At 41.0% G+C, this 24117-nt stretch overlaps 1 protein-coding gene across 1 annotated transcript in view; it reads right to left on the reverse strand.

Annotated features, from left to right (window-relative positions):
• The window catches only part of LRGUK (leucine rich repeats and guanylate kinase domain containing), a 60494-nt gene that overhangs the window by 10656 nt on the left and 25721 nt on the right, over positions 1–24117 (reverse strand). Inside the window, exons 10-16 of the mRNA XM_056573179.1 lie at positions 22624–22730; positions 18708–18827; positions 3732–3828; positions 3179–3292; positions 2761–2962; positions 1199–1309; positions 111–247 (exon numbers count right to left, since the gene is read on the reverse strand). Of these exons, the coding sequence (XP_056429154.1) occupies positions 111–247; positions 1199–1309; positions 2761–2962; positions 3179–3292; positions 3732–3828; positions 18708–18827; positions 22624–22730 (888 nt within the window). The remainder of the gene's footprint in view (positions 1–110; positions 248–1198; positions 1310–2760; positions 2963–3178; positions 3293–3731; positions 3829–18707; positions 18828–22623; positions 22731–24117) is intronic.

Consider the following 24117-nt stretch of genomic DNA (forward strand, 5'->3'; position numbering starts at 1 on the left):
ACAGACAAGACTGATAAGACTGATACCACTATATGAATCAAAAAGTTTTTATAAAGGTCCCTGACATATCATTACTTTAGTAAATGTAGAAAAAAAACAGACATACTTACAGCAGGAGTTTTCTGTGATGATACTTTTACAAAGATTTTAGCAGAATAGTTTCTTGCAGCAGAATCCTGAAATTCATTGTTAAGTGAGGATTTATGTGGCCCATTTGATGAGGAAACAGTGGTCAGCTTTCCATAGTCTACATTTAGAAAGAAGAAGGCAACAATATAGCAGAAATACACAGACAGCATATACATAGTAAATTCTGCTTTTTCTTTGGTAGTTTAGGAACATTAGATTTTATTTATTCTTTATTTTCTGTTGCTTTTTGTGGTTCTTATATGGCTCCAGAAGGCGAACATAACTCAGAAACAAATGAATAAAAATAAAAGCCCATGACTCACTGTTGTATGCAGGTATCATATACCCTAATGGGGAATTTTCAGTTTATAGAGAGGGCCTCTGTTTAGGGTCTATGTCACTTGGCCAAAGTGGAGAGCAGCTACAAAGATCTGTGATGTCGCTGAAGTTTAAAAATAACATTAAAGGGTTATTCCCATCTCTAAAAGTATGGCTATCGCTAGTATATACCATCATTTTGAGATCAGTGGGAATCTGACTTCTGGGACCCCCATCAATTCTGAGAAGGGGCAAAGGCACTGATTTAGTACTGTGGCACCTAAACAACTCAATTCAAGTGAATGGGGCCAACTGCAGTTCCCTTCACAGTTGAGTGCTGGGAGCACCACAGTGAGGGGAAAATTAGTTAAGGATTGGCAGCGCTAAATTAGTATTGCTGTCTCTTCATTCTCAGGATCAGTGGAGGTTAGATGTACTGATCCAAATGTCATGCCTAAGGATTGCTAATCCATAAACACTATCAAGCATTAAAAAAAAAAAAAATTTCATAGCAAGCTGTTTTTATTAAAGAAAAAGGGTGGCTCCCTACTCATGCACCCCGATTACCCCTCAGAATACCATGAATGATAAAGTGATGCCATTTTCCAGCGATATGCTGTCATGATATGAGATGGCAAGTTGGGGGTCCTCCCATATAACTGTGTAATCTGTTTATTGTCAAGGAACCCTTTTAACAAGAAGACATTGTTCAAAGTAGACAACCCACAAAAAAAAAAAAAAAAAAACATACCTGTTCCAGATTTAGCTCTACTAGCACTTTCACTAGACAGTGCTGGCTCCATTAGGCCAAGGTATTCTTTAACCAACAATCTTAGCTTGCTGTAGGCTACTTCTAAATCATCTGTGCAAAGAGAAAAAGCATTCCAAACACATATCATACTAAGCATTTCATGGTCATGCCTTTTTAAAGGGAATAGAACACTTGATTTTTTGTTTTAATACAACCATATACTGCAACATTTTCTTTTTTCATGGGAGCAGTCCTCTTAAATTAGACCGCAGGAAGCTTGTGTATGAAAATGACTTGTTGATGAATGTTCTGTGCATACTCTGTGATCTGTGAGGACGTCACTATGCAAAAAGGAGGAAAAAGTGTACTGTGCCCATCATCAATGGTGTGATCCTATAATAAAGAGGGTTCATAGTACCCTATGATCATAATAATGCAAAGTGATCTCTACAGAACAGGGTCATCTTGCATTTAAACTCAGTGGCCAGAATGAAAACTGCAAGATTTAAAGGGGTTATTAAGGGAGCTGAAAATGTATTACCTTTCCTCACTCCCAGCTCTATAACTTCCTCCCTGCTTGAAGGAGGAAGACTGGGATGGTAGGACATTCCTGCATGTGAAGGCCAATCACGCCCCCTCCCATAGACTTGCATTGAGGGGGTTGGGCGTGACTTAATGAGGGGGCGGGGCTATGAAGTCTCGAGCTCCCGGCGCCGGCTCCAGCATTCGGAACAGTTTGTTCCAAACGTTGAGCAGCGGAGTACTCCTTTAATCGCTGTTACAAGTTTAATAGGGTGGCCCCTTTTTAAAACGCTATTTGCAGAAGTATTGGGAAATGTGCACGCTACACATCTGCAGTTATAGCAAGTAGATATCTGTGAGTGTTAGTGGTATACTAGCCATGAGGATACACAGGAAGATCTATACAAACAGAACTGTGCAATCTAGTAGAGGTGGGAAGGTGCAGTCACACTGGTAGCCTCCAGGTGACCAACAGCACTAGTTGACAGCCACTTTGGAGTGGAACTGTGGCATATATCTGGGTCCTGGGCACCGATGTAAGGATTGTTAATAAAAAATTTTTTTTTTTTTTCTGCAAACATTCTAAACTGGAAGAGTGCAACTGTTTTATGTAAAATTATTACATGTGTAAACTGTGGGGTAGTGTCAGATACTGACATAACTGGACAAGATGTTGGACAACCAGTCATTTCTTTTGCATTTATAAATTTTACAGTCTTGAATTTTTTGGATAAAAACCAATATCTTCTGAAACATACCAATTTTGTATCCTTAGAAAATGTGACTAGTATATTCAAATACATTCAACCTGCCAACATTCTAGAAATAAACATCCACAGATGTTTAATTGAACTGAGATCAGGAACCATTACTTAATATTTAGGGGTGCCAATAATGTACACCACACCTGGAAAGGGGGGACGACGACGGACGGACACTACTAAAGTGGTATGTAGAAAGTATTATTGTATGGAGAATTAAAAACTGTGGAAAAGTGCCATATGATCCTTATATAGATCAGTTGTAAGCTTATTCTTTACCAACGTTAATAACTGCATCAAAGAAGCCAGGGTGATCTTGGTGTATCTTCATGTACATATCCACTCTTGACACTGCAACATCAATCTCCTGTCTAGTGAACAATCCCTTTCTCCTCAACCACCCTTCATACTTCTCCTTGTTCATTGGCAAAAGCAATATACAACGTGGTTCAAAATAAGAATTCTTCAAACTTCTTACACCCTAAAAAAAATAAAACATTATATATCATAATATGCTATGTAGGGTCCAGAGACCCTAGTTTGATAACTACTGTAAGCACTGTAATGGCAGCTGTTGGTGCATGTCACCTTTGGAAATTCAACACTAGACTGCATCAACATAACTAAAATTAGGCTGAGGAGATGTCATCCTTCAGTGACAAAGTATATACAAAGTTGGCCTTTATTATTAACGTACCTCTATTTCCAGGTGTGTGCAGCAAGCAAGACCTTCTCTTGCAACAGATTCTACAGCCTCTCTACTCAAACCATAGTAGTAACTACTGTATTTCATGGTTAGGAGAAAGTGACCCTATAATAAGACAGATGAACAACAACACAATAATCAGAATGTTACTCATGATACTTTATTATAACGCCAACAAAGATACAGTAACAACTCTCTTTAATATAGTGACTCTACTGTGCAGGGGCAAGGCAGGCAAAGTTGGACCCAGTATATGTGGTATTAGCATAACAGGGGCGCTCAAGCGGTGAGGTGCAGCAGTATGCGAATCACATGTAGTAGTAAAAAGGGTGGCACTCAGAATACTTTATTCAGATATTTTACAAAGTGTTTCCATGTCGGACCTGTGTAAATGGACACTGGCATGTCCAGCTTAGCAGATGACCAGCGGAACAGCTGATCAGCATGGATGCCAGGTGTTGCCACCCTGCCGATTAGATATCTGCGTATAGACCATCATTATGTGTAACTGAAAAACCTGCTTTAATACTTGACATTTTCTTACAGAGCAAGTCATTTCCTCAAACATCTCTGGTGTGACAAAATGGTAATCAAATCGCTTTTCTTCTCCGAAGTATGGATTTCTTGTTGTATGACAGGGTCTGAAATGTAAAAGAAAACACAATTTTACTACAGAATATATATTTTGAAATACACAGCGGAGTGTGGCTATAGTTTCCACATAGGTAGAATAAACTGGATTTCACATTAGGCTCTAATATTTAATACAATACTGAAGTATATTTAGGGTTTCCTGTAAATCCCTGACAAAACAGGGAAAATTCTGCTTATGTTTTATAAACCCCATTCACAAGTATTTTACTGTTCTTTAATTCAAATTCGCAATGCACAGTCCATACTTATAAACTGCAAAAAAATCTGCCAGTCTTTTTTCTTCACCCAATACATATTTTTTTACTTTGTCCCCTTTGGGTATGGATCATTCCCCTTGTGCACCTTAAGAATCCTGTTCCACACAGTATGAATCCACTGGATTCTGAGAACATTGTTGACAAAACACAGCAGCATGCACAAAAACAACTCCTCTAAGAAAAGGGGGAACAAGTTGTCTCTTACACCCATCATATATTGTATATAAACGTATATTAACATAGTATAGCATATAGTGCTAGCCGTATAGTAGATCCTGAATGAGTAGATAAATAAGCCCCCTAACAGGAATAATCTGAGTCAATGTAGATTCCTAACAATAGAATATACACCAAAAAGAAACAGAGCTACTCCAAAAAACGTGTGGATAAATGACAATGGCCCTTATTTACTAAAAGTGGAGTGTAGGTTTCTTTGTGGGTTTTAATTCCCTACAATTTATTTTCCACGGTATTTACTAAGGTTTCCCTACATTTTCCACTTTCCCTACATTTTGCTTTTTTTACACATGTTCTGATCTGTCTGGTTTTCCTCAGCTCAAATCCACCACATTTTATGTGGAAACCTTAGTAAATATGTTGGGTTTTTGTAAAAATGTTGGGAACACGCCCCTTTTTGGAGACCACACCTCTTTCCAGTCAACCACGCCCCTTTTTCGGGTTTCCTTAGCAAAATGGAGAGTTAGTCTGGGTTTTTTCAATTCTGGCGCAAATTCTGGTGTAGACAGAATTTCTGGCGCACAACCCAACAAAACATGTCAGGTTTGCAATAGTAAATGAGGGCCAATATCTTTATTTAGTAACAAAATACATATAAATATACATTAAAATGCCCGGGACTATAATGTACTGAACAATGGAAAATGATGAGAGGTAAGGATACACTTATGGGTCTGATGACTAATTGTATAAAAAAGTATACGTATATATATATATGGTATGCAGGGTCACTGGTAAGCAAACTGGGCAGTATCAAGCGGCATAAGGTGCATGTGCAATAGCCGGATCACTATATAATAGTAGACTGTGCAAAGTTGCTAATAATTAACTGACCAGTATACAGTACAATATTAAAGCGCAAGGTGCAGAGGATTACATGTATAGACAATGCATACTACATAGGATAGATACAAAAATTTATTTAACAGCGATACAGACCACAATGGCAGTGATAAAGAGTAAGGAGTACTGGGATGCCGCCAGTCCAACACGTGTTTCGGTCTAACGACCTTCGTCTTTTGGGTCCGGGTTTCTGATGTCCATTTTTCCTCCTTTTTAATGTATATTTTATATTTATTTTGTAACTTAATAAAGACATTGTCATTTATCCATGCTTTTTTTGGAGTAGCTCCGTTTCTTTTTGGTGTATAGAACATTGTTGACAGCATACAGTCATTTGTTTTTTTTTAGATAATCAAGTTAACTTATTGTTATATTCCCTGTTAAAATATATTAAAGTCAAATGTTGGATTCCAATAGTTTGCATACCCACTGATCCCGAGTGCACCCAGACCATATCCACATAAGATAAATGTCCAAAACAGGTGAGTTACTACACATTAAAGGGGTTTTCCAGGAAAAGAAAAACAGAGCTAATTTCTTTCAAAAACCACTCCCCATCTGTCTCCAGGTTGGGTGTGGTATTCCAACTTGAATCCATTCACTTCAATAGAACTGAGCTGCAGAACCACACCCAACCTGAAGACAGAAGGGGAGTGGTTCTTAAAAGAAATTAGCTCTGTTTTTCTATTCCTGGATAACACTTTTAAACTTAGAATCTGTTTCTAGTTTTATTTTAGCTAAAATATCATAAAGTCTGTAAAGAGGTATTCCCATAATCCAATATTATGGCATATTTCGAGGATATACCATAACATTACGATCAGCATGGGTTCGACTGCAGGGAAATGCAACAAAGCTCCATTGCAAACTATATGCAATCACTTACATTAGTGGGAAAATTAAAGGAGTACTCCGGCCCTAAGACATCTCATCCACTTTCCTCTGGATAGGGGATAAGATGTCTGATCGCGGGAGTCCGCCGCTGTGGACCCCAGCAATCTCTAATGCAGCACCCACCTGTGTGAGCTGCACACCAGCGCTGGAGGCTCCAAGTCTGAAGCCTCACAACTATGGGGCCGGAGTGTCTCTCTTTATTCATAGGTCAATTCTTTGGGAAACTAAAAGTGTTAAAAGAAACCCGGAAGTTAAATAGATTGTCAACGGTCTTATTTTGAGCTGGGGAACCATTCCAGCAAGTTGCTGGCCTTCATGGTTAAGGGTCTAATGCAGTCTTGAAACTTCAGGACTCCTTAGAGCAGGGTTCGGCAACCCCTGGCACGCATGCCACTCATGGCACACTGGGTGCACTTGAGTGGCACGCGGGGGGCTGCCGACATTCACTTATAAAAAAGCTGGGCGGTATGGTGATGCGGCCATAAAGGCTGGCCGCATCACTGTGAGCAGGCCAGCACTGCTATCAAAGAGACGTGCTGCGTGCCGGCACGTCTCCTACGTCCTCTACCCTCCCTCACTAGAGAGTAGGTTAGTGCAGAGGAGAGAGAAAAAAAAAACATCTCACCACTGCTAGTGCGTCTCCTCCGGGCCTTTCCCAGTCTGTGATGCTGTGAAGCTGGGAAGCTCCTCTGCCTGCCTGAATACTCAAGCGCCTGCTGCCATTGCTAGCAAGTTGTTTGCCGTGCAGAGTGAGGTAGAGAGGCCAATAATCTTCTCCCTTGTCAGCACTGAAAAGTTGACAGAGCCCACCACTGAGGAAATTATCACAGTCAGGCTTCTTATCTTTCTTTCTGTATGGATGGGCTCTCTATAATCCTGACGAGGCGGGGGGGGGGGGGGGGGAGGGGGGTTGGGTGAGGTCACTGTGTACATACATTACATTACTTATCCTGTACTGATCCTGAGTTATATCCTGTATTATACTCCAGAGTTGTACTCACTATTCTGCTGGTGGGGTCACTGTGTACATACATTATATTACTTATCCTGTACTGATCCTAAGTTATATCCTGTATTATACTCCAGAGCTGTACTCACTATTCTGCTGGAGGAGTCACGGTGTACATACGCTTAACTTCGCCATGCCATTTCAGTGTGCTCCACTGACCGCTGCCTGTCAGAGCTGACACAAGGAGAATGAGAGAGCCTGCAGCAAGAACAGGATTTGGAGGTATGAAAGTGCTCCTGCTTCAACTATTAGGTAGAAGTTTAACTTTGTTGTAGACCCCTCTGTCCATCCCTGACCCCTCTGTTCTGCTGATGGAATCTGTGTGCAGCCAATCACTGCACGGATCACATTCAGCTACGGGGACACCGTCATTCAGCTACGGGGACACCGTGGGTGGTGATTCTGGGGTCTGTAATATGCTAGGTGGTGATTCTGGGGGTCTGTATTATGGTGGGGTCTGATTCTGGGATCTGTATTATGGTAGGTGGTGATTCTGGGGTCTGTATTATGGTGGAGTCTGATTCCTGGGTCTGTATTATGGTGGGGACTGATTCTAGGGTCTGTATTATGGCGGGCTCTTATTCTGGGGTCTGCATTATGGTGGAGTCTGATTCTTGGGTCTGTATTATGGTGGGGACCGATTCTGGGGTCTGTATTAAAATGGTTATTCGTGTTGAACAAATGTTGAACAAAAACTTTATTGGCTGTTGTGGCAATCTCCTTCCTATGTATTGTCCTCACTGTAAGGTCCTTACAGCAGGGACACTATATTAGAAACATTGTGAAAAAAACACCTATCCTGTGACAAACCCCACCCCCACAAACCCCACACACAATAAACCACACCCATAATAAAGTCACACCCATATTGCCGACACACCAAGCAACTTTGAAATTTTTTTGGGCACAGCACTACCAAAAGGTTGCCTACCCCTGCCCTAGAGGATACTTTGATGGGTGCTGAGTCTTTGACCGCCTGTTTTTGTGAATATTTTTCTATCCTTTACCAGTCGACCACTGTAGCCTCCGAGGAGTGGATGCTTGAATATTTTTCTGACCTTATCTACCCTGAACTCACTATGGACCAACGTGCCTTTATAGATTCAAACATAACTGAGGAGATAGGCGATGCTATTGGGGAAATGTCCAGGGGAAAATCCCCAGACCCTGATGGGTTGCCTATAGAATTTAAATGGTGTCTCTTTTACAGCAGATTTTCAGGCATCTCCTTCTTACTGGTGTGCTTCTCTCCTCTTTTTATGAGGCCACCATAGTTGTGCTCCTTAAACCAGGCAATTACCCGCTGGATTGTGGCTCCTATAGGTCTATTTTTCCTGGTCAATGCGGACTATCCTAATGAAGGTCTTGTGCACTAGGCTTAGTTAATTAACTTAATCTAGTCCATCCTGAACAGACTGACTCTATGCTCGGAAAAGTCTGACTTGGCTACTGTCTTTACTTTACCCCTGTTGGAGGAATTAAAATATTTGTTAATTATGATAACTAAGGCCTCAGCTCAAGATTTTCTACTAAATATTTCCTTATTGGTTGACTTCAACCTTTCAAAATTCACTCTATGGAGTAAATTACCATTGTCGGTCCCTAGCCGTATACATTTAGTAAAAATTATTTTGTTGCCCAAATTGTTATTGGCATAATGCAAGCATTTTTTGTTTGTTTTTAGAACAATTGACTCCTTACTCTTGCTTTTTTGGGGTAACTCCAGACCTAACTTGAAGCTTTCTACATTGCAGAGGCCTAAGAACTTGGCAGAAGTGGCATTAAGGGGCTTTTATAGGATTTTTGTATTAAATAGTAAGGCAGTTATACCCAATATACTACTGCATGCCATCTATGTCCCAGCCTAATTGTAAAAGTCACTTAGAGGACTCCTTAGAGCAGGATTCGGCAACCCCTGGCACGCATGTCACTCATGGCACGCTGGGTGCACTTGAGTGGCACGTGGGGGGCTGCCGACATTCACTTATAAAAAAGCTGCGCAGTATGGTGATGCAGACACTACGCTAACAGACACAGCAAACCTTTTTGCCACAGCTCGCATTGATGTGCCATCCTGGTTGAGATGCATAACCTGAGCCCCTTGTGTGGGTTGTAGACTCAGTCTCATGCTACCACTAGAGTGAAAGCACCACCAGCATTCAAAAGTGACCAAAAAATCAGCCAGGAAGCATAGGACCTGAGAAGTGGTCTGTGGTCACCACCTGCAGAACCACTCCTTTATTGGGGTGTCTTGCTAATTGCCTATAATTTCCACCTGTTGTCTGTTCCATTTGCACAACAGCATGTGAAATTGATTGTCAATCACAGTTGCTTCCTGAGTGGACAGTGATTTCACAGAAATGTGATTGACTTGAGTTACATTGTGTTGTTTAAGTGTTCCCTTTATTTTTTTGAGCAGTGTATATTTTTACTATACTTCTGGGTAAGGACCCTTTCTTTTTAGTGGCAAATGGTATGTATACTGTATGACCAAAACATTTATCTGTCATTTGCACAGTTGCAGGCAACATTTAAGGTGTCACACACACAATTCTTTTAGTGTAAATAAAACAAGTTTTAAAAAAAATTGCAGTCAAGGACTTGGAAGTAATGTTTAAACAGGGCTTCTATTGATTATATTTCTCAGAAACAAAACAAATACAGCCTTCACACTCGGGCATAAACACAAAATAAATCCGGCTTGTCCAGCGCTAGATATACAGATGAACATCCCTGTTTATACAGGTGGCTTACTACCAGCTACCCAACAGCAAACAAAGGTTCTACACAGTTATAATGTCCCCCTTTTAAGGGACGCAAACCTACAGATTCAAACTCTCATCAGTGGTGCAGGTACTTCACAGCCTTATGTGCAGACTGGCTCAAATCTTGTTTGAAAGCCCAGTGACTAGCTGTATTTAGCACCTCTGCTGATCTGGGCTTGTCTGAAATCGTGAAGTGCCCCAGGAAGGGGACGAAAGGCCCCACTATCAAACCTGCCTTTCATTCCAGAAAAATCCCTTGCAAACTAAGTCTCATCAGGGATTTTAGCTCTTTCTGGATTTCCCATATCTCAGGGATTTTAGCTCTTTCTGGATTTCCCATATCTCAGGGATTTTAGCTCTTTCTGGATTTCCCTTATCTCAGCCAGTTTTCCTTGGATAAGATAGAAGCTTCCTCAACCCTGGTGTGTACATATGACATGTACCTTGTGGAAATACAGTTATTCCCTGTGACCATTCCTGTTATATTACAGTATACTGGCTTACTGCATCAATACATACCTTTAAATAAAAAATGATGAATTGCTTTTAAACATACCGTAAATAATTGTAAGCAGGTGTATGTTATGGGCTCAACTAAATGTGCTATATATTGCTTTCAGTGTTCTAAATTAAAACAAGGTGGCACATATGGACCTCATCTTATTTCAAAGTAGCATTCTCCTTAGTGATCTTAAAAGTGAAGCATCCTTATGTACATTGCACAGAACTAAATGGTAAATCGGTCAGTCTTTAACCTTCAAGTGTGATTTTAGTATACTCTGCTTAGGTTAAAATACAATTACATTTCAATTACTCCACCCAAGTACAAAACTTAGATTGATTTATCTGTCTAGCTCCTTTATATCTTTCTATCTACTCTGAACCTTCATCCAGCATATATAAAATTCTTATGTACTGAACATTGTATTCATTGCTTTTCTACCAGCATTAATGAATAACAACATATCGCTCATTAAAGGAAATCTGTCATCAGAATCACCCGCACTAAACCTGTTACACAGGCTTGTAGTGCGGGTGATCCTGATTAAAACGCTTCTTACCTCATTAAAAACTGTGCAGCGGTTCGTCAGATATCTTCATTTTTAGTTATATGGTATTCCCAGGCTTGGGACTAAGTGGGAGGTCCGCAGCATCTGCACGGACTCGCTTACGTCATTTTCGCCGGGCGGAGCGGCTGCCCGGCACATGAATATTCATGGCTGCCTCATCACAGTCTTCCTCCTGGTGTAGGTCACTTGGGTCGCGCCGTGCATGCGCCACGCGCCGTACACCCGGAAGAGTCGTTCTCCTGCATAGAAAGAATGCAGGAGAATGCCGCTTACGGGTGTACGGCGCATGCGCGGCGCTACCCACGTGACCTACACCAGGAGGAAGACACACAAGTGGCTCAGGTAGAGCTGCTCATTCAGGATGGCAAATCAATGCGAGCTGTGGCAAGGAGGTTTGCTGTGTCTGTCAGCGTAATGTCCAGAGCATGGAGGCACTACCAGGAGACAGGCCAGTACATCAGGAGACATGGAGGAGGCCGTAGGAGGGCAACAACCCAGCAGCAGGAACACTACCTCTGCTATTATGCAAGGAGGAGCAGGAGGAGCACTGCCAGAGCCCTGCAAAATGACCTCCAGCAAGCCACAAATGTGCATGTATCCACTCAAACGGTCAGAAACAGACTCCATGAGGGTGGTATGAGGGCCCGACGTTCACAGGTGGGGGTTGTGCTTACAGCCCAACACCGTGCACTGTTTGTTTTGGGGGGCTTGGGGGCGCACAGCCCCCCATGTGCTCGCCAGAGGTAGCCTGACTGCCATTAGGTACTGAGATGAGATCCTCAGACCCCTTGTGAGACCATATGCTGGTGCAGTTGGCCCTGGGTTCCTCCTAATGCACTACAATGCTAAACCTCATGTGGTTGGAGTGTATCAGCAGTTTCTGCAAAAGGAAGGCATTGATGCTATGGACTGGCCCGCCCGTTCCCCAGACCTGAATCCGATTGAGCACATCTGGGACATCATGTCTGGCTCCATCCACCAATGCCACGTTGCACCACAGATTGTACAGGAGTTGGCGGATGCTTTAGTCCAGGTCTGGGAGGACATCCCTCAGGAGACCATCCACCACCTCATCAGGAGCATGCCCAGGCATTGTAGGGAGGTCATACGGGCATGTGGAGGCCACAAACACTACTGAGCCTCATTTTGACTTGTTTTAAGGACATTACATCAAAGTTGGATCAACCTGTAGTGTGGTTTTCCACTTTGATTTTGAGTGTGACTCCATATCCAGACCTCCATGGGTTGATAAATTTGATTTCCATTGATAATTTTTGTGTGCTTCTGTTGTCAGCACATTCAACGATGTAAAGACGAAAGTATTTCATACGATTAGTTTAATTTCATTCAGATCTAGGATGTGTTATCTTAGTGTTTTATTTTTTTGAGCAGTGTATTTTCTTTATAGTTTGGTAACTTTGCCCTTTGTACATGATGTCAGAACATATCTAGGAATAAGTTTTGCAACATAGACCCCATAATCCATCTGATATACATGGAAAGAGTAAAAAATTAGCTACTCATATGTAACATAAAAAGAGGTCCACAGCATTGAGGGAACTTAGAGGGCCATTGTAGCAGGTCATAGAGGGAGCACTATAGTGGCCATGTACTGCACAGCCCTTTCCTGAAGACCCTCTTTTTGAACAACATTCAGTTCTTGTTCTGGATTTTAATTATTTTCAAACTTCAGCAATAACCCTCGGTGAGGTATATAAACCCACGGGGGTCTTGTTATTTCATATGATGGCAGAACTTAACAGAATCATAGTCACATACGCTAATATATGCATCAATTCTTCTTTATATATGATTCATCCAAAATACACGAATCCAACATAGAATATTCACCCAATGTGTGACAACAAGTCCGCAAGGTGTAGATAGGAGATATCAATGGCGCCCAGTTTTCCAAGTGCACTTGCACCAGTGTTCTCTCATCCGGTCATCTCCATACGCTCAACACCCTGATACCACCTGTCCCATATTTTCTATTGAAAGACTGATTTACATCAGTTTATTACAATATGGAAGGCTTAGCAATCAAAGGTTATAACACCAAGCAGGTCATGGAATCAGAGTATGTAATGTAATGTACATTGTAATTTCATGAGTTCGTTACTAATCCCTGTTCTCTGTGCACCATTCCCAACTCGGACATAACTTTCCAGCTTTAATTCATACATTTGGGAGAGGGAAGTTGAAGTCTGTCATTTTTCAATGGGAATCAAAGAAAAGTGGAATGAAATATCCTTGTAATCTTAAATATTATGTATGGGCAAAACTAATCCATAACAGATCACTTGTATAAATGTACATTCCATACATTCATGCTACAGTCCAACTCCTAGCAGGGATCCTGTTTGACATCATTCTGTTCAAACAATTTATGTCTACTTGTATATGATTTAGTATTATATCCGTATAGTATCCTTCATGGTCACATCTGTGTTAATACAGCAATTTGGAATATGCAGATTCCACAGAATGTTTTTAATTTTAAAAACAAAAATTCTTCTTACTTTTGCTTTGTTATTTCCTTAATACATATGTACATGTGTGAGGGTTGCATAACACATGTGTTTTTTTTTACAATTTACAGTACTACACTTAAATGACATCATTGCAGGTTATGGCACATTGTATATACAGTGGAGCAAAAAGTATTTAGTCAATTGTGCAAGTTCTCCCACTTAAAAAGATTAGAGTGGCCTGTAATTTTCATCATAGGTATACCTCAACTATGAGAGACATAATCAGAAAAAAAAAATCCAGAAAATCACATTGTCTGATTTTTAAAGAATTTATTTGCAAATTATGGTGGAAAATAAGTATTTGGTCAATAACAAAAGTTCATCTCAATACTTTGTTATATACCCTTTGTTGGCAATGACAAAGGTCAAACGTTTTCTGTAAGGGTGCTTTCACATTATGAAGTTCACCCGTTAATAAATGTACGTTATTATGTATTGTTAACGGACGTTTAATAACGGGTGAAGTAACGGATGCTAACGGCTGAATAATGTCTATCCAAATAACGGGCATATTCATCCATTAAGACCCGTTATAACATCCGTCATGTACAGACGTTTTAACACCTCTGCCTACAGACTCCCATAGCCAGGACTACTACTACTCCCATCATGGAACAGACTTGTTTCCATGATGGGAGTAGTAGTTCCCCAGCTGCGGGAGTCTGCTGGTGGCTGATGAGGTTACATTAGTGTGTGTACTACTACTACCCCCATCATGGAACATAGTCTGTTCCATGATGGGGGTTGTAGTACAGGGGCTGAGGGACTGATCGTACTGGATCTCACTTCCGACACCCTATCCTATCAGAAGTTATTAAGCAGGGGAGCGGGGCGGCATGCTCCGCAACCCTGCGATGTACACAATGTATTTTTTACTTTCATTTTTAAATTCCCCGCGGGGAGCCTTGAATGGTCGGTACTGTGGAGCCATTCAGGGATCCCAGCGGGGTTTTTAAAATGGACAATGTGAGGGGACATATGTATATTAAAAGTGTTGTGTGTGTGTGTGGGGGGGGGGGGGGGGGGGCCTAGAGCGCTATATATCTAGCCCCCCAGCGCATTAATAAAAATATAACCCCCGCCAGCGCATTAATAAAAATATGACCCCCGCCAGTGCATTAAGAAAAATATGACCCCCCCAGCGCGTTTATATGTATACATCTATACCCCCCGCCAGCGCATAATGTGACCCCCCCACCGGCGCATTTGTCTTAATTTTCCATTGCAGCGCTATATGTGAATGGTATATCTATCAGAACGCATCCCGCAGCCGCCGGCCAGATAATCCTGACAGATATACTATTCATTCATAGAGCGGCGGCTGCATATGTATATAGATGTGTTGGGGGTGCAGACATATAGCGCTAACTGCCCCCCACAGCGCTTCTATATACATATGCAGTCGCCGTGCTATGAATGAAAAGTATATCTGTCAGCATCATCGGCCGGGCGGCTGCTGTATGCGCTGCTGACAGATATACTTGCCACATATAGCGCATTTGTGCAGTGCTATATGTGATATCTGTCAGCAGCGCATCCAGCAGCTGCCCGGCCGATGATGCTGACAGATATACTATTCATTCATAGCACAGCGCCGGCATATGTATATATATATGCAGCCACCGGCGCTATTAATGAATAGTATATCTATCAGGATCATCTGGCCGGTGGCTGCTGGATGCGTTCTGATAGATATACCATTCACATATAGCGCTGTAATGGAAAATTAAGACAAATGCGCCGGCGGGGTCACATTATGCGCTGGCGGGGGGTACAGATGTATACATATAAATGCGCTGGCGGGGGTCATATTTTTATTAATGCGCTGGCGGGGATATATTTTTATGAATGCGCTGGCGGGAGGCATATTATAAATGCACTCGTGGGGCTACCGTGTTTCTCCGAAAATAGGACCGGGTCTTATATAAATTTTAGCCCCAAAAAACACACTAGGGCTTATCTACGGTATGCACATTGAACAACATGGCGGTTCCACGTTATTTACCCCCCCCCCCCATTATCATCATGTGATATGCGCGAGCTGCGCATATCACATGATTATAATGGGGGGGGGAGGGTGTAAATGCCCCCCAACGTCCCTAACCCCCCCCCCCCCCCACCCCCACCGGTTTATCAGCCCAGCGCTGCACCCCACAATCCCCACATCGGGGTACTGATCATTTGTCACCCACGAGCGCAGCTTCTCTCCCCCCCTGCCAAATAATTATCAGCCGCTGCGCTGTATCTATTCCTGTGCCCGGGCTGCAAATATTAAAAAGCTATCTTTAACTTACCTTCGTCCTCCGTTCCCCCGTTGCTAAGTCACCGGCCTCATGGTCCCTCCGCTGTTCTTGCTGCTTCCTGGTGTTGTGACGTCTCAGAGCCTTCAGCCTATCACCGGCCGCAGCGATGTCCCGCCTCTGCCGATGATAGGCTGAGCCGACTGTCATGTAAGAAGCCGGCCGGTGAGCGAGAACAGCGGAGGACAGCGAGGCCGGTTCCTTAGCAACGGGGGAACGGAGGACAAAGGTAAGTTAAAGATTGCTTTTTAATATTTGCAGCCCGGGCATTGTCTAGGTCAGTGGTCTTCAACCTGTGGACCTCCAGATGTTGCAAACATCTGGAGGTCCGCAGGTTGGAGACCACTGGTCTAGGTCTTATTATCGGGGTAGGGCTTATATTGCAGCCCACCCCGATAATCCGGCTAGGGCCTATTTTCGGGGTAGGTACTATTTTTGGGGAAACACGGTAGATATATAGCGCTCTATGCCCCCCCTCCCCCTCCCCCCCCACACACACACAACACTTTTAACCCCTTAACGACCATGGACGTAAATGTATGTCTTGGTTTGGCGGAACTTCATGCACCAGGACGTACATTTACTTCCCGAGTATAACCACGCTAGCAGCAGCCGGGGACCCGCCGGTAATGGCCGACATCCGCGATCGTGCGAATGTCCGCCATTAACCCCTCAGATGCTGTGATCAATACAGATCTGCGGCAGTGTGGTACTTTGAATGGATGATCGGATCGCCTGCAGCGCTGCCGCGGCGATCCGATCATCCAGCATGGCGGCCGGAGGTCCCCTCACCTGGCTCCGGCTGTCTCCTGGGGTCTTCTGCTCTGGTCTAAAATCGAGCAGACCAGAGCATAAGATCACCGATAATACTGATCAGTGCTATGTCCTATATATAGCATTGAACAGTATTAGTAATCAAAAGATTGCTATAGATAGTCCCCTATGGGGACATAAAAAGTGTAAAAAAAAGTTGAAAAATATAAAAATAAAAAGTAGAAAAAAGTGAAAAATCCCCTCCCCCAATAAAAATGAAAATTGTCCTTTTTTCCCCATTTTACCCCCAAAAAGCTTAACATTTTTTTTTATAAACATATTTGGTATCACCGCGTGCGTAAATGTCCGAACTATCAAAATATAATGTTAATTATCCTGTACGGTGAATGGCGTAAACGTTAAAAATTTAAAGATTCAAAAAATGCAGCTTTTTTGTCACATTTTATTAAAAAGAAAATTAATAAAAAATGATCTAAAAGTTTTATATATGCAAATGTGGTATTGATAAAAAGCACAGATGACGGCACCCTCATACTGCCCTATATATGGAAAAATGAAAAAGTTATAGGTGGTCAAAATAGGGTGATTTTAGATTACTGATTTTTTACAAAAAGTTTTAGATTTTTTTTAAGCGGTACAAAAATATAAAAGTATCTAGCCATGGGTATCATTTTAATCGTATTGACCCACAGAATAAAGAACACATGTCATTTTTCCCGTAAAGTGTATAGTGTGAAACAAAACCCTCCAAAATGTGCAAAATTGTGGTTTTCATTAAAATCTCCTCCCTAAAAATTTTTTGGGGGGTTCGCCGTACATTTTATGGTAAAATCTTGCTTGTTTGTAGGTGACCAAATACTTATTTTCCACCATAATTTGCAAATAAATTCTTTAAAAATCAGACAATGTGATTTTATTTAAAAAAATTCTCATTATGTCTCTCATAGTTGAGGTATACCTATGATGAAAATTACAGGCCTCTCTCATCTTCTTAAGTGGGAGAACTTGCACAATAAGTGGCTGACTAAATACTTTTTTGCCCCACTGTAATTGTAATTAATACTACTCGGAAATATTTTTTAAGACTTCAAAGTTTATCTAAACTCATTTAACATGTGGGCTTACATACAGATCCTTGCGAAATTACTTCCTGCCTACAAAATGTGTTCACATTTAATGTATAAATCAACTGACACCCTGTGGCCAGTGCTGAGAGTGCTGCTTTATCAACTGAACTACCTGTGTTTTCTTATGTATTCATCAGGTAGAATACAATTTATATACAGCTGTCTGTTTTGTCCATCTGTCCTATGCATGGCAGTTTTGAGAACATAGAAAGTTATCTAAAAGTTTACAATGAGGGCATATTCTTTAAAGGGGTATTCCAACCCTTAAAATTGTAATCCCATATCAACTCTTTCTGATTGCCAGTATCTTCAGCACTCTCATCACTGCCAACCCGCCACTTCATGCAGCGGGGAGAGTCAGAGCCCCGTTCTGGAGATCAGCGGTCAAAATTTTCACTGTACTTAAAGGGTCTGATCAGCCTGAAAGTTCACTGATTATCGGCATCGGCCCTAAAAAATCAATGTCGGTCGATCCCTAGCCTCTATGTGTTTTGTCCCCAAATACTGAAGAGCTGCTGAAGAGTTTATTAACAACCCTTGCAGTTTTAGTGCAAGCAAGAGGGATGCTAGATAGCAAAGGGGCGATCCGTCAAGTCAAAGGAGGAGGTAGGTGCTTTGCTAAGATAGTGGAAGAGAGAGTGTATTATCTATTTACAGACTCAAATTCTTATTCCTTGGCTTCCGTAATATTTAACAAAATAGTCATTACAAATCCAAAAATACAAAAAATATTGTTATAGTCATGTTTTGTTTTTTTTAACCAAAATGCTGCTTCTTTTGAATGTTTGTTTTTTAATAATGGATGAAACACACACACCTCTGATGAAAAACAAGTTTATCTCCTATTTTGGTATGCATTATAGCCCACATAGAAAAAGTAAGACATTTAGTATGTGATGTAAGGGCTCAACTGTTAAATCTAGGATTATGACTTCAAAGAAACATTTCATCTCCATCACAGGGACTTTCTTCATTTTACACTAGATAGTTAAAATTTTAAAATATAGCCTGTCTGATTTAAAGCACATTGAACGTTGTGAAAGATGAATGTCTTACCCGTAGCGGAAAAACTCCTTGAACTCCCTGCACATTCTGTGAGCCAGCTCCCGCTTCCCACAAGATTGGGGCCCTGTCAGAACCAGCATAGGGTAGGGGGTATCCAGATTGGGCAATGTACTGTAATATATGAGAAAAGCTTGTCATTGTGATTTGCAGATCTGTGTCAATGTGTTGATCTGGTACACATTATGTGCACCTTATGTGCTCAGTTTAGTTAAGTAACATTTTTACATGTAAAAGTATCCCCGCCCCTCTAATTTGGTTGGCATTTTAAGTTTTTTAGATCCAGTCATAGAAAACATAGAAGCATAAAATAAACGAAAAGTGAATACTAAGTACAATTGCCATATGAAATCAGTGTACAGAAATTGAACCTATAGCAAACCTCTGCCCCTAAGCCTGAACATTTTTCTAATCCACGTAAAAGTTAAGGCAAGGACACACTTTCCTTTCAATTCAGACTCCAAACCAGACTCCAAAATTATCAGACTCCAGACCCCTAAATTATTACAGGGCATTGTGTGTCAGACCAGCAGGGGCATTGCTACAGCCCTTAAAACCCCTTAAGGACGCAGGGTTTTTCCATTATTGCATTTTCATTTTTTCCTCATCACCTTCTAAAAATCATAACCTTTTCAATTTTGCACCTAAAATTACATATTATGGCTTTTTTTTTTGCGCCACCAATTCTACTTTGCAGTGACATTAGTCATTTTACCAAAATATCCACGGCGAAGCAGAAAAAAAATTCATTGTGCGACTAAATTGAAGAAAAAATGCAATTTTGTAACTTTTGGGGGCTTCTGTTTTTATCGGTAACATTTTTACATTGATCAGACTTTTTGATCGCTTTTTATTCATTTTTTCATGACCAAAAATACGCTATTTTGGACTTTGGAATTTTTTTTGCGCGTACGCCATTGACTGTGCGGTTTAATTAACAATATATTTTTATAGTTCGGACATTTCCGCACATATGTTTATTTTTATTTACACAGTTTTTTTTTTTTTTTTTAATGGGAAAAGGGGGTGATTCTTACTTTTATTAGGGAAGAAGTTAAATGATCTTTGTTAACTTTTTTTCACACTTTTTTTTTTTTTTTTGCAGTGTTATAGCCCCACCTAGTGGCTATTACACTGAACATTCCGATCTCATACACAGATCATTGCCGTGCATTGACACGGCAAAGTTAAGTATTATCGGTCGTTGATTGATCAAGCCTGGATTTCAAGCTTGGAGCAATCAATTGCCGATCGGACGTGACGGAGGCAGGTAAGGGGACCTCCGCTCGCGTTCTAGCTGATTGGGACATCGCGATTTCACCGCTATGGTCCTGATTAGCCCGACTGAGCTGCCGGGAATCTTTTACTTTCATTTTAGATGCAGCGATCAACTTTGAATGCCGCGTCTAAAGGGTTATTAGCACGTGATACAATGATCGGTGCTGCACGCTATTAGCCCAGGGTCCGGGCTGTCATTAGCCGCTGGGACAGACCCGATATGACGCGTTATACTCCGGACCGGGCGCAGGGCATACAGGTACGCCCTGCTTCCTTAAGAGGTTAAAGGGGTTATCCGGTGGAAAACCTTTTTTTTTTTTACTAATCAACTGATGACAGAAAGTTAACCAGATTTGTAAATTACTTCTAATAAAAAATCTTAATCCTTCCATTACTTCTTAACGGTTGTATACTACAGAGGAAATTCTTTTCTTTTTGGATTTCTTTTCTGTCACGACCACAGTGCTCTCTGTTGACACCCCTGTCCATGTCAGGAACTGTCATAGCAAAGATATGCTGCTCTGGACAGTTCCTAAGCAGAGAGCACTGTGGTCGTGACAGAAAAGAAATCCCAAATGAAAGGAATTTCCTCTGTAGTATACAGACACTAATAAGTACTAGAAGGTTTAAGAATTTTTTATAGAAGTAATTTACAAATCTGTTTAACTTTCTGGCACCAGTTGATTTAAAAAAAAATGTTTTCCACTGGAGTACTCCTTTAAAGATCTGGGGCACAAGGCTTGGGGAATATGTTTTGTTCTACCCAGCAAAACAATATTTAAAATAATAATAGTCATCTAGATTTTTATTCAGATTAGGCCTTGTTCACACTGCTGTCAGACTCCGCTATTCGGAGTTCTGTCGGCAATCCGGCCAGAAGGACGGGATTTGCTTGCACTATTTTTTTCTCCGCTAAATTCCTGTAAAATTACGGGATTACCAACGGACCCCATGCAAGTGAATGGGATCTATCGGGACCCAATAGTAGTCGTTCGCATCCGACCCGTTTTAGGGTCCGATCGGCTCAAAAAATACAGAGCCGATCGGACCCTTAACTGGTTGGATGCGAATGGCAATGTGAACCTTAGAGACAAGTAATGAAACATGTGGTTTTTTACTGTTTCTTTTTTTCTGACTGTAACTTTTTTGTGCAATATTATGGGGGCTGCCAGCTAGCCTGAGCTGTTTTAAACAACAATTAGTGATGTGTTTTACGGCAGGACTCCTGGACATAGATGACAATGGGCAGGACCTGGTAAGGCTGGGTTCCCATTATGTTTTCCCCCATACGGGATTGCATACGGCAGGGGAGAGCTAAAAACTTGCGCTCCCGTATGCCTTTCTATGCGCTCCCGTATGTAATTCATTTCAATGAGCCGACCGCAGTGAAACGTTCGGTCTAGTCGGCTCATTTTTGGCCCATATGCACTTTTACAACCGGACCTAAAACCGTGGTCGACCACGGTTTTAGGTGCGGGGGAAAAAGCGCATATGGGGCAAAAATGAGCTGACCGGACCGATGCTGGGTAGGGTTGAGGATAAGATGTTTAGTGACGGAGTACCTCTTTCCAGCCCAAAGGACAGTTTCTATTGTGCAGAAAAGGGTGTTATGGTTTCACCAAAAAAAGTTATTCCTTTTACAATTTACAATTTGTCCCAACATGGGATAAAGCCAGTGAGCGCAAAATGTTGGGTAGTGGATGTCCCTCTTACCAAATCATCCCACTTGGTAATGGTTACTTTGGCACTTGTTACTTTTCCTTCTAACTAATTCCTTAGGTAATAATTTCTTGTAATGCTACTTAGTCTCTGATGCACTTGCACTTTACTTTGTTGACAAAATTTTTGGGTCCGGCAGTTGTATGGTGTGATACACATACCCTCATGCAAAGTTCACAGACACTTGTCCAGCTCACCAAGACCCCTCCAATGTGCACGGATCGGTGTCCAGCCAACACCCGATAGTAGAACAAAGAAGCAGGAGATCCAGCACTATTCTTTGCAGCTTTATTGAAACACAGCACTCGGATAAAATCAGCCAACACATCAGACGCGTTTCGAGCGCATGCACTCTTTTTCGGCGCATGCGCTCGAAACGCGTCTGATGTGTTGGCTGATTTTATCCGAGTGCTGTGTTTCAATAAAGCTGCAAAGAATAGTGCTGGATCTCCTGCTTCTTTGTTCTCACATACCCTTATGCGCCTTGTTATACTTCCCTAGGGTCTTGTGGACCTCCATAATTGTCTCTGTTGTCACAGAGTTGTATCTCTGTAGTAGTTACTTATCTTTTATATCCTTTTTAAATACATTTTTAAATGTATGTATTTTTTTCTGCATATGTTTAATGAAATTACATTAAGATCCTAAATATGCCTTTCTTCTGTATATATTCTATGCCATTGCATATGATCTATGTATGACTTAGGGGTATTTTGGTGTTGGCTTTCACATATTAAAAGTAATAAAGTAATTATACTAAGGCATTGTTATGTTCTTAGGTTAGTTTCTATAGTATACACTGCATTTTGTGACCACAGTGCCACATTAGTTTGTATTCATTGTGTGTATTCATCCTTTTCTCTTTTGTTGGAAATTCTATATTAACATCTATAATCATCAAGTAGACATTTACCTGTCAAAGATCTTCTGTGGTTGGATCATGCTGTACATAACATTGGCCATATGATCTCGGGATGCAATTACCTCTGGAGGAGGGTCATACTTATTTACTGCTGCTACCTGAGTATTGTGTAGAAAATAAAATAACACAGCTATTAGTTTCGACAGATGAACATGTGGGCCTATGAGTAAATTATAAACTAGGTGAGGAAAAACAACATGCACAATAATAATCTGTTGTCCTGTGAATCCTTTAATTATTTTCTCTTTAACATTTTGGCCATGCTTACACACTGTTTATTCAGCTCTTTTTCTTAGCAGTAGAAAAATAAATATAAAAATGCAACTTTTTTTAACAAAACAATTTCACAAGAAATTGTCTAAAATAAAAAAATATATAAAAACCAGACAATTTTTTATGTTTTTAACCTATGCAGATGATTTTATTAATTTGGCAGCTTTTTCACCTAAAATCGGGTAAACATAAAAAATATGCTAATTAAATGTCCATTGAAATAATGGCAAATTTTTCATTGACAACAACAGAACACATAAGAAAATCTGTGGTGTTTACTTTGGTGATGTGCTGAATGTAAACAACAGTTTTCTCCTACTGAAATTAATGGGAGAACTCAGGTTTTTAATGGGAGAACTCATGTTGGCATGGTTTTTGGTGCAGAACCTTGACAAAAAAATGCTCCAAAAACCATCTTTTTTTTGTTTGTTTTTTGATACCTGAGGTTGGTTGGGCAGTAAAAAAAAAATAAAACATCCTAAAATCCGCTCCAAAAAACAACTGAAAAAACCCTCCAGAAATAAAAAGTTTATAAATTTGTCTGTGTGAACATGTCTGAATAGCAAGAAAGCAGTAGGTGTAACTTGCACCTCAGACTCCTGCATCACAGTGCCGGTATCACGCTGCAACAATTGAGCCATGAGTTTTCTAAAACAATATATATATTTACCCATAAGTGACTGGAATCCGTGTCTGTAACTCCTCCATGCTGTCCCTAGAGGGAGCTGCATTTAAAGGGGTATTCCAGTAAAAAAAAAAAAAAAATTCTCATATCAACTGGCTCCAGAAAGTTAAACAGATTTGTAAATTACTTCTATTAAAAAATCTCAATCCTTCCAGTACTTATCAGCTGTTGAATTTGAGTTGCTCTTTATCTGTCTGACAAGAGTGCACTCTGCTGACACCTCTGTCTATCTCAGGAACTGTCCAGTAGCAACAAATCCCCATAGCAAACCTCTCATGCTCTGGACAGTTCCTGAGACAGACAGAGGTGTCAGCAGAGAGCACTGTTGTCAGACAGAAAAGAATAACTCCACTTCAGCAGCTGATAAGTACAGGAAGGATTACGATTTTTTTAATAGAAGTAATTTACAAATCTGTTTAACTTTCTGGAGCCAGTTGATATGAAAAAAATATGTTTTTTCCTGGAATACCCCTTTAAGTAGTTACCACTGCAGACTGGATGTGTATACATACTGAAGATGCACAGTG

Source organism: Hyla sarda, chromosome 4 (assembly GCF_029499605.1).
Source record: "Hyla sarda isolate aHylSar1 chromosome 4, aHylSar1.hap1, whole genome shotgun sequence".
In the NCBI taxonomy this organism is placed as follows: Eukaryota; Metazoa; Chordata; class Amphibia; order Anura; family Hylidae; genus Hyla; species Hyla sarda.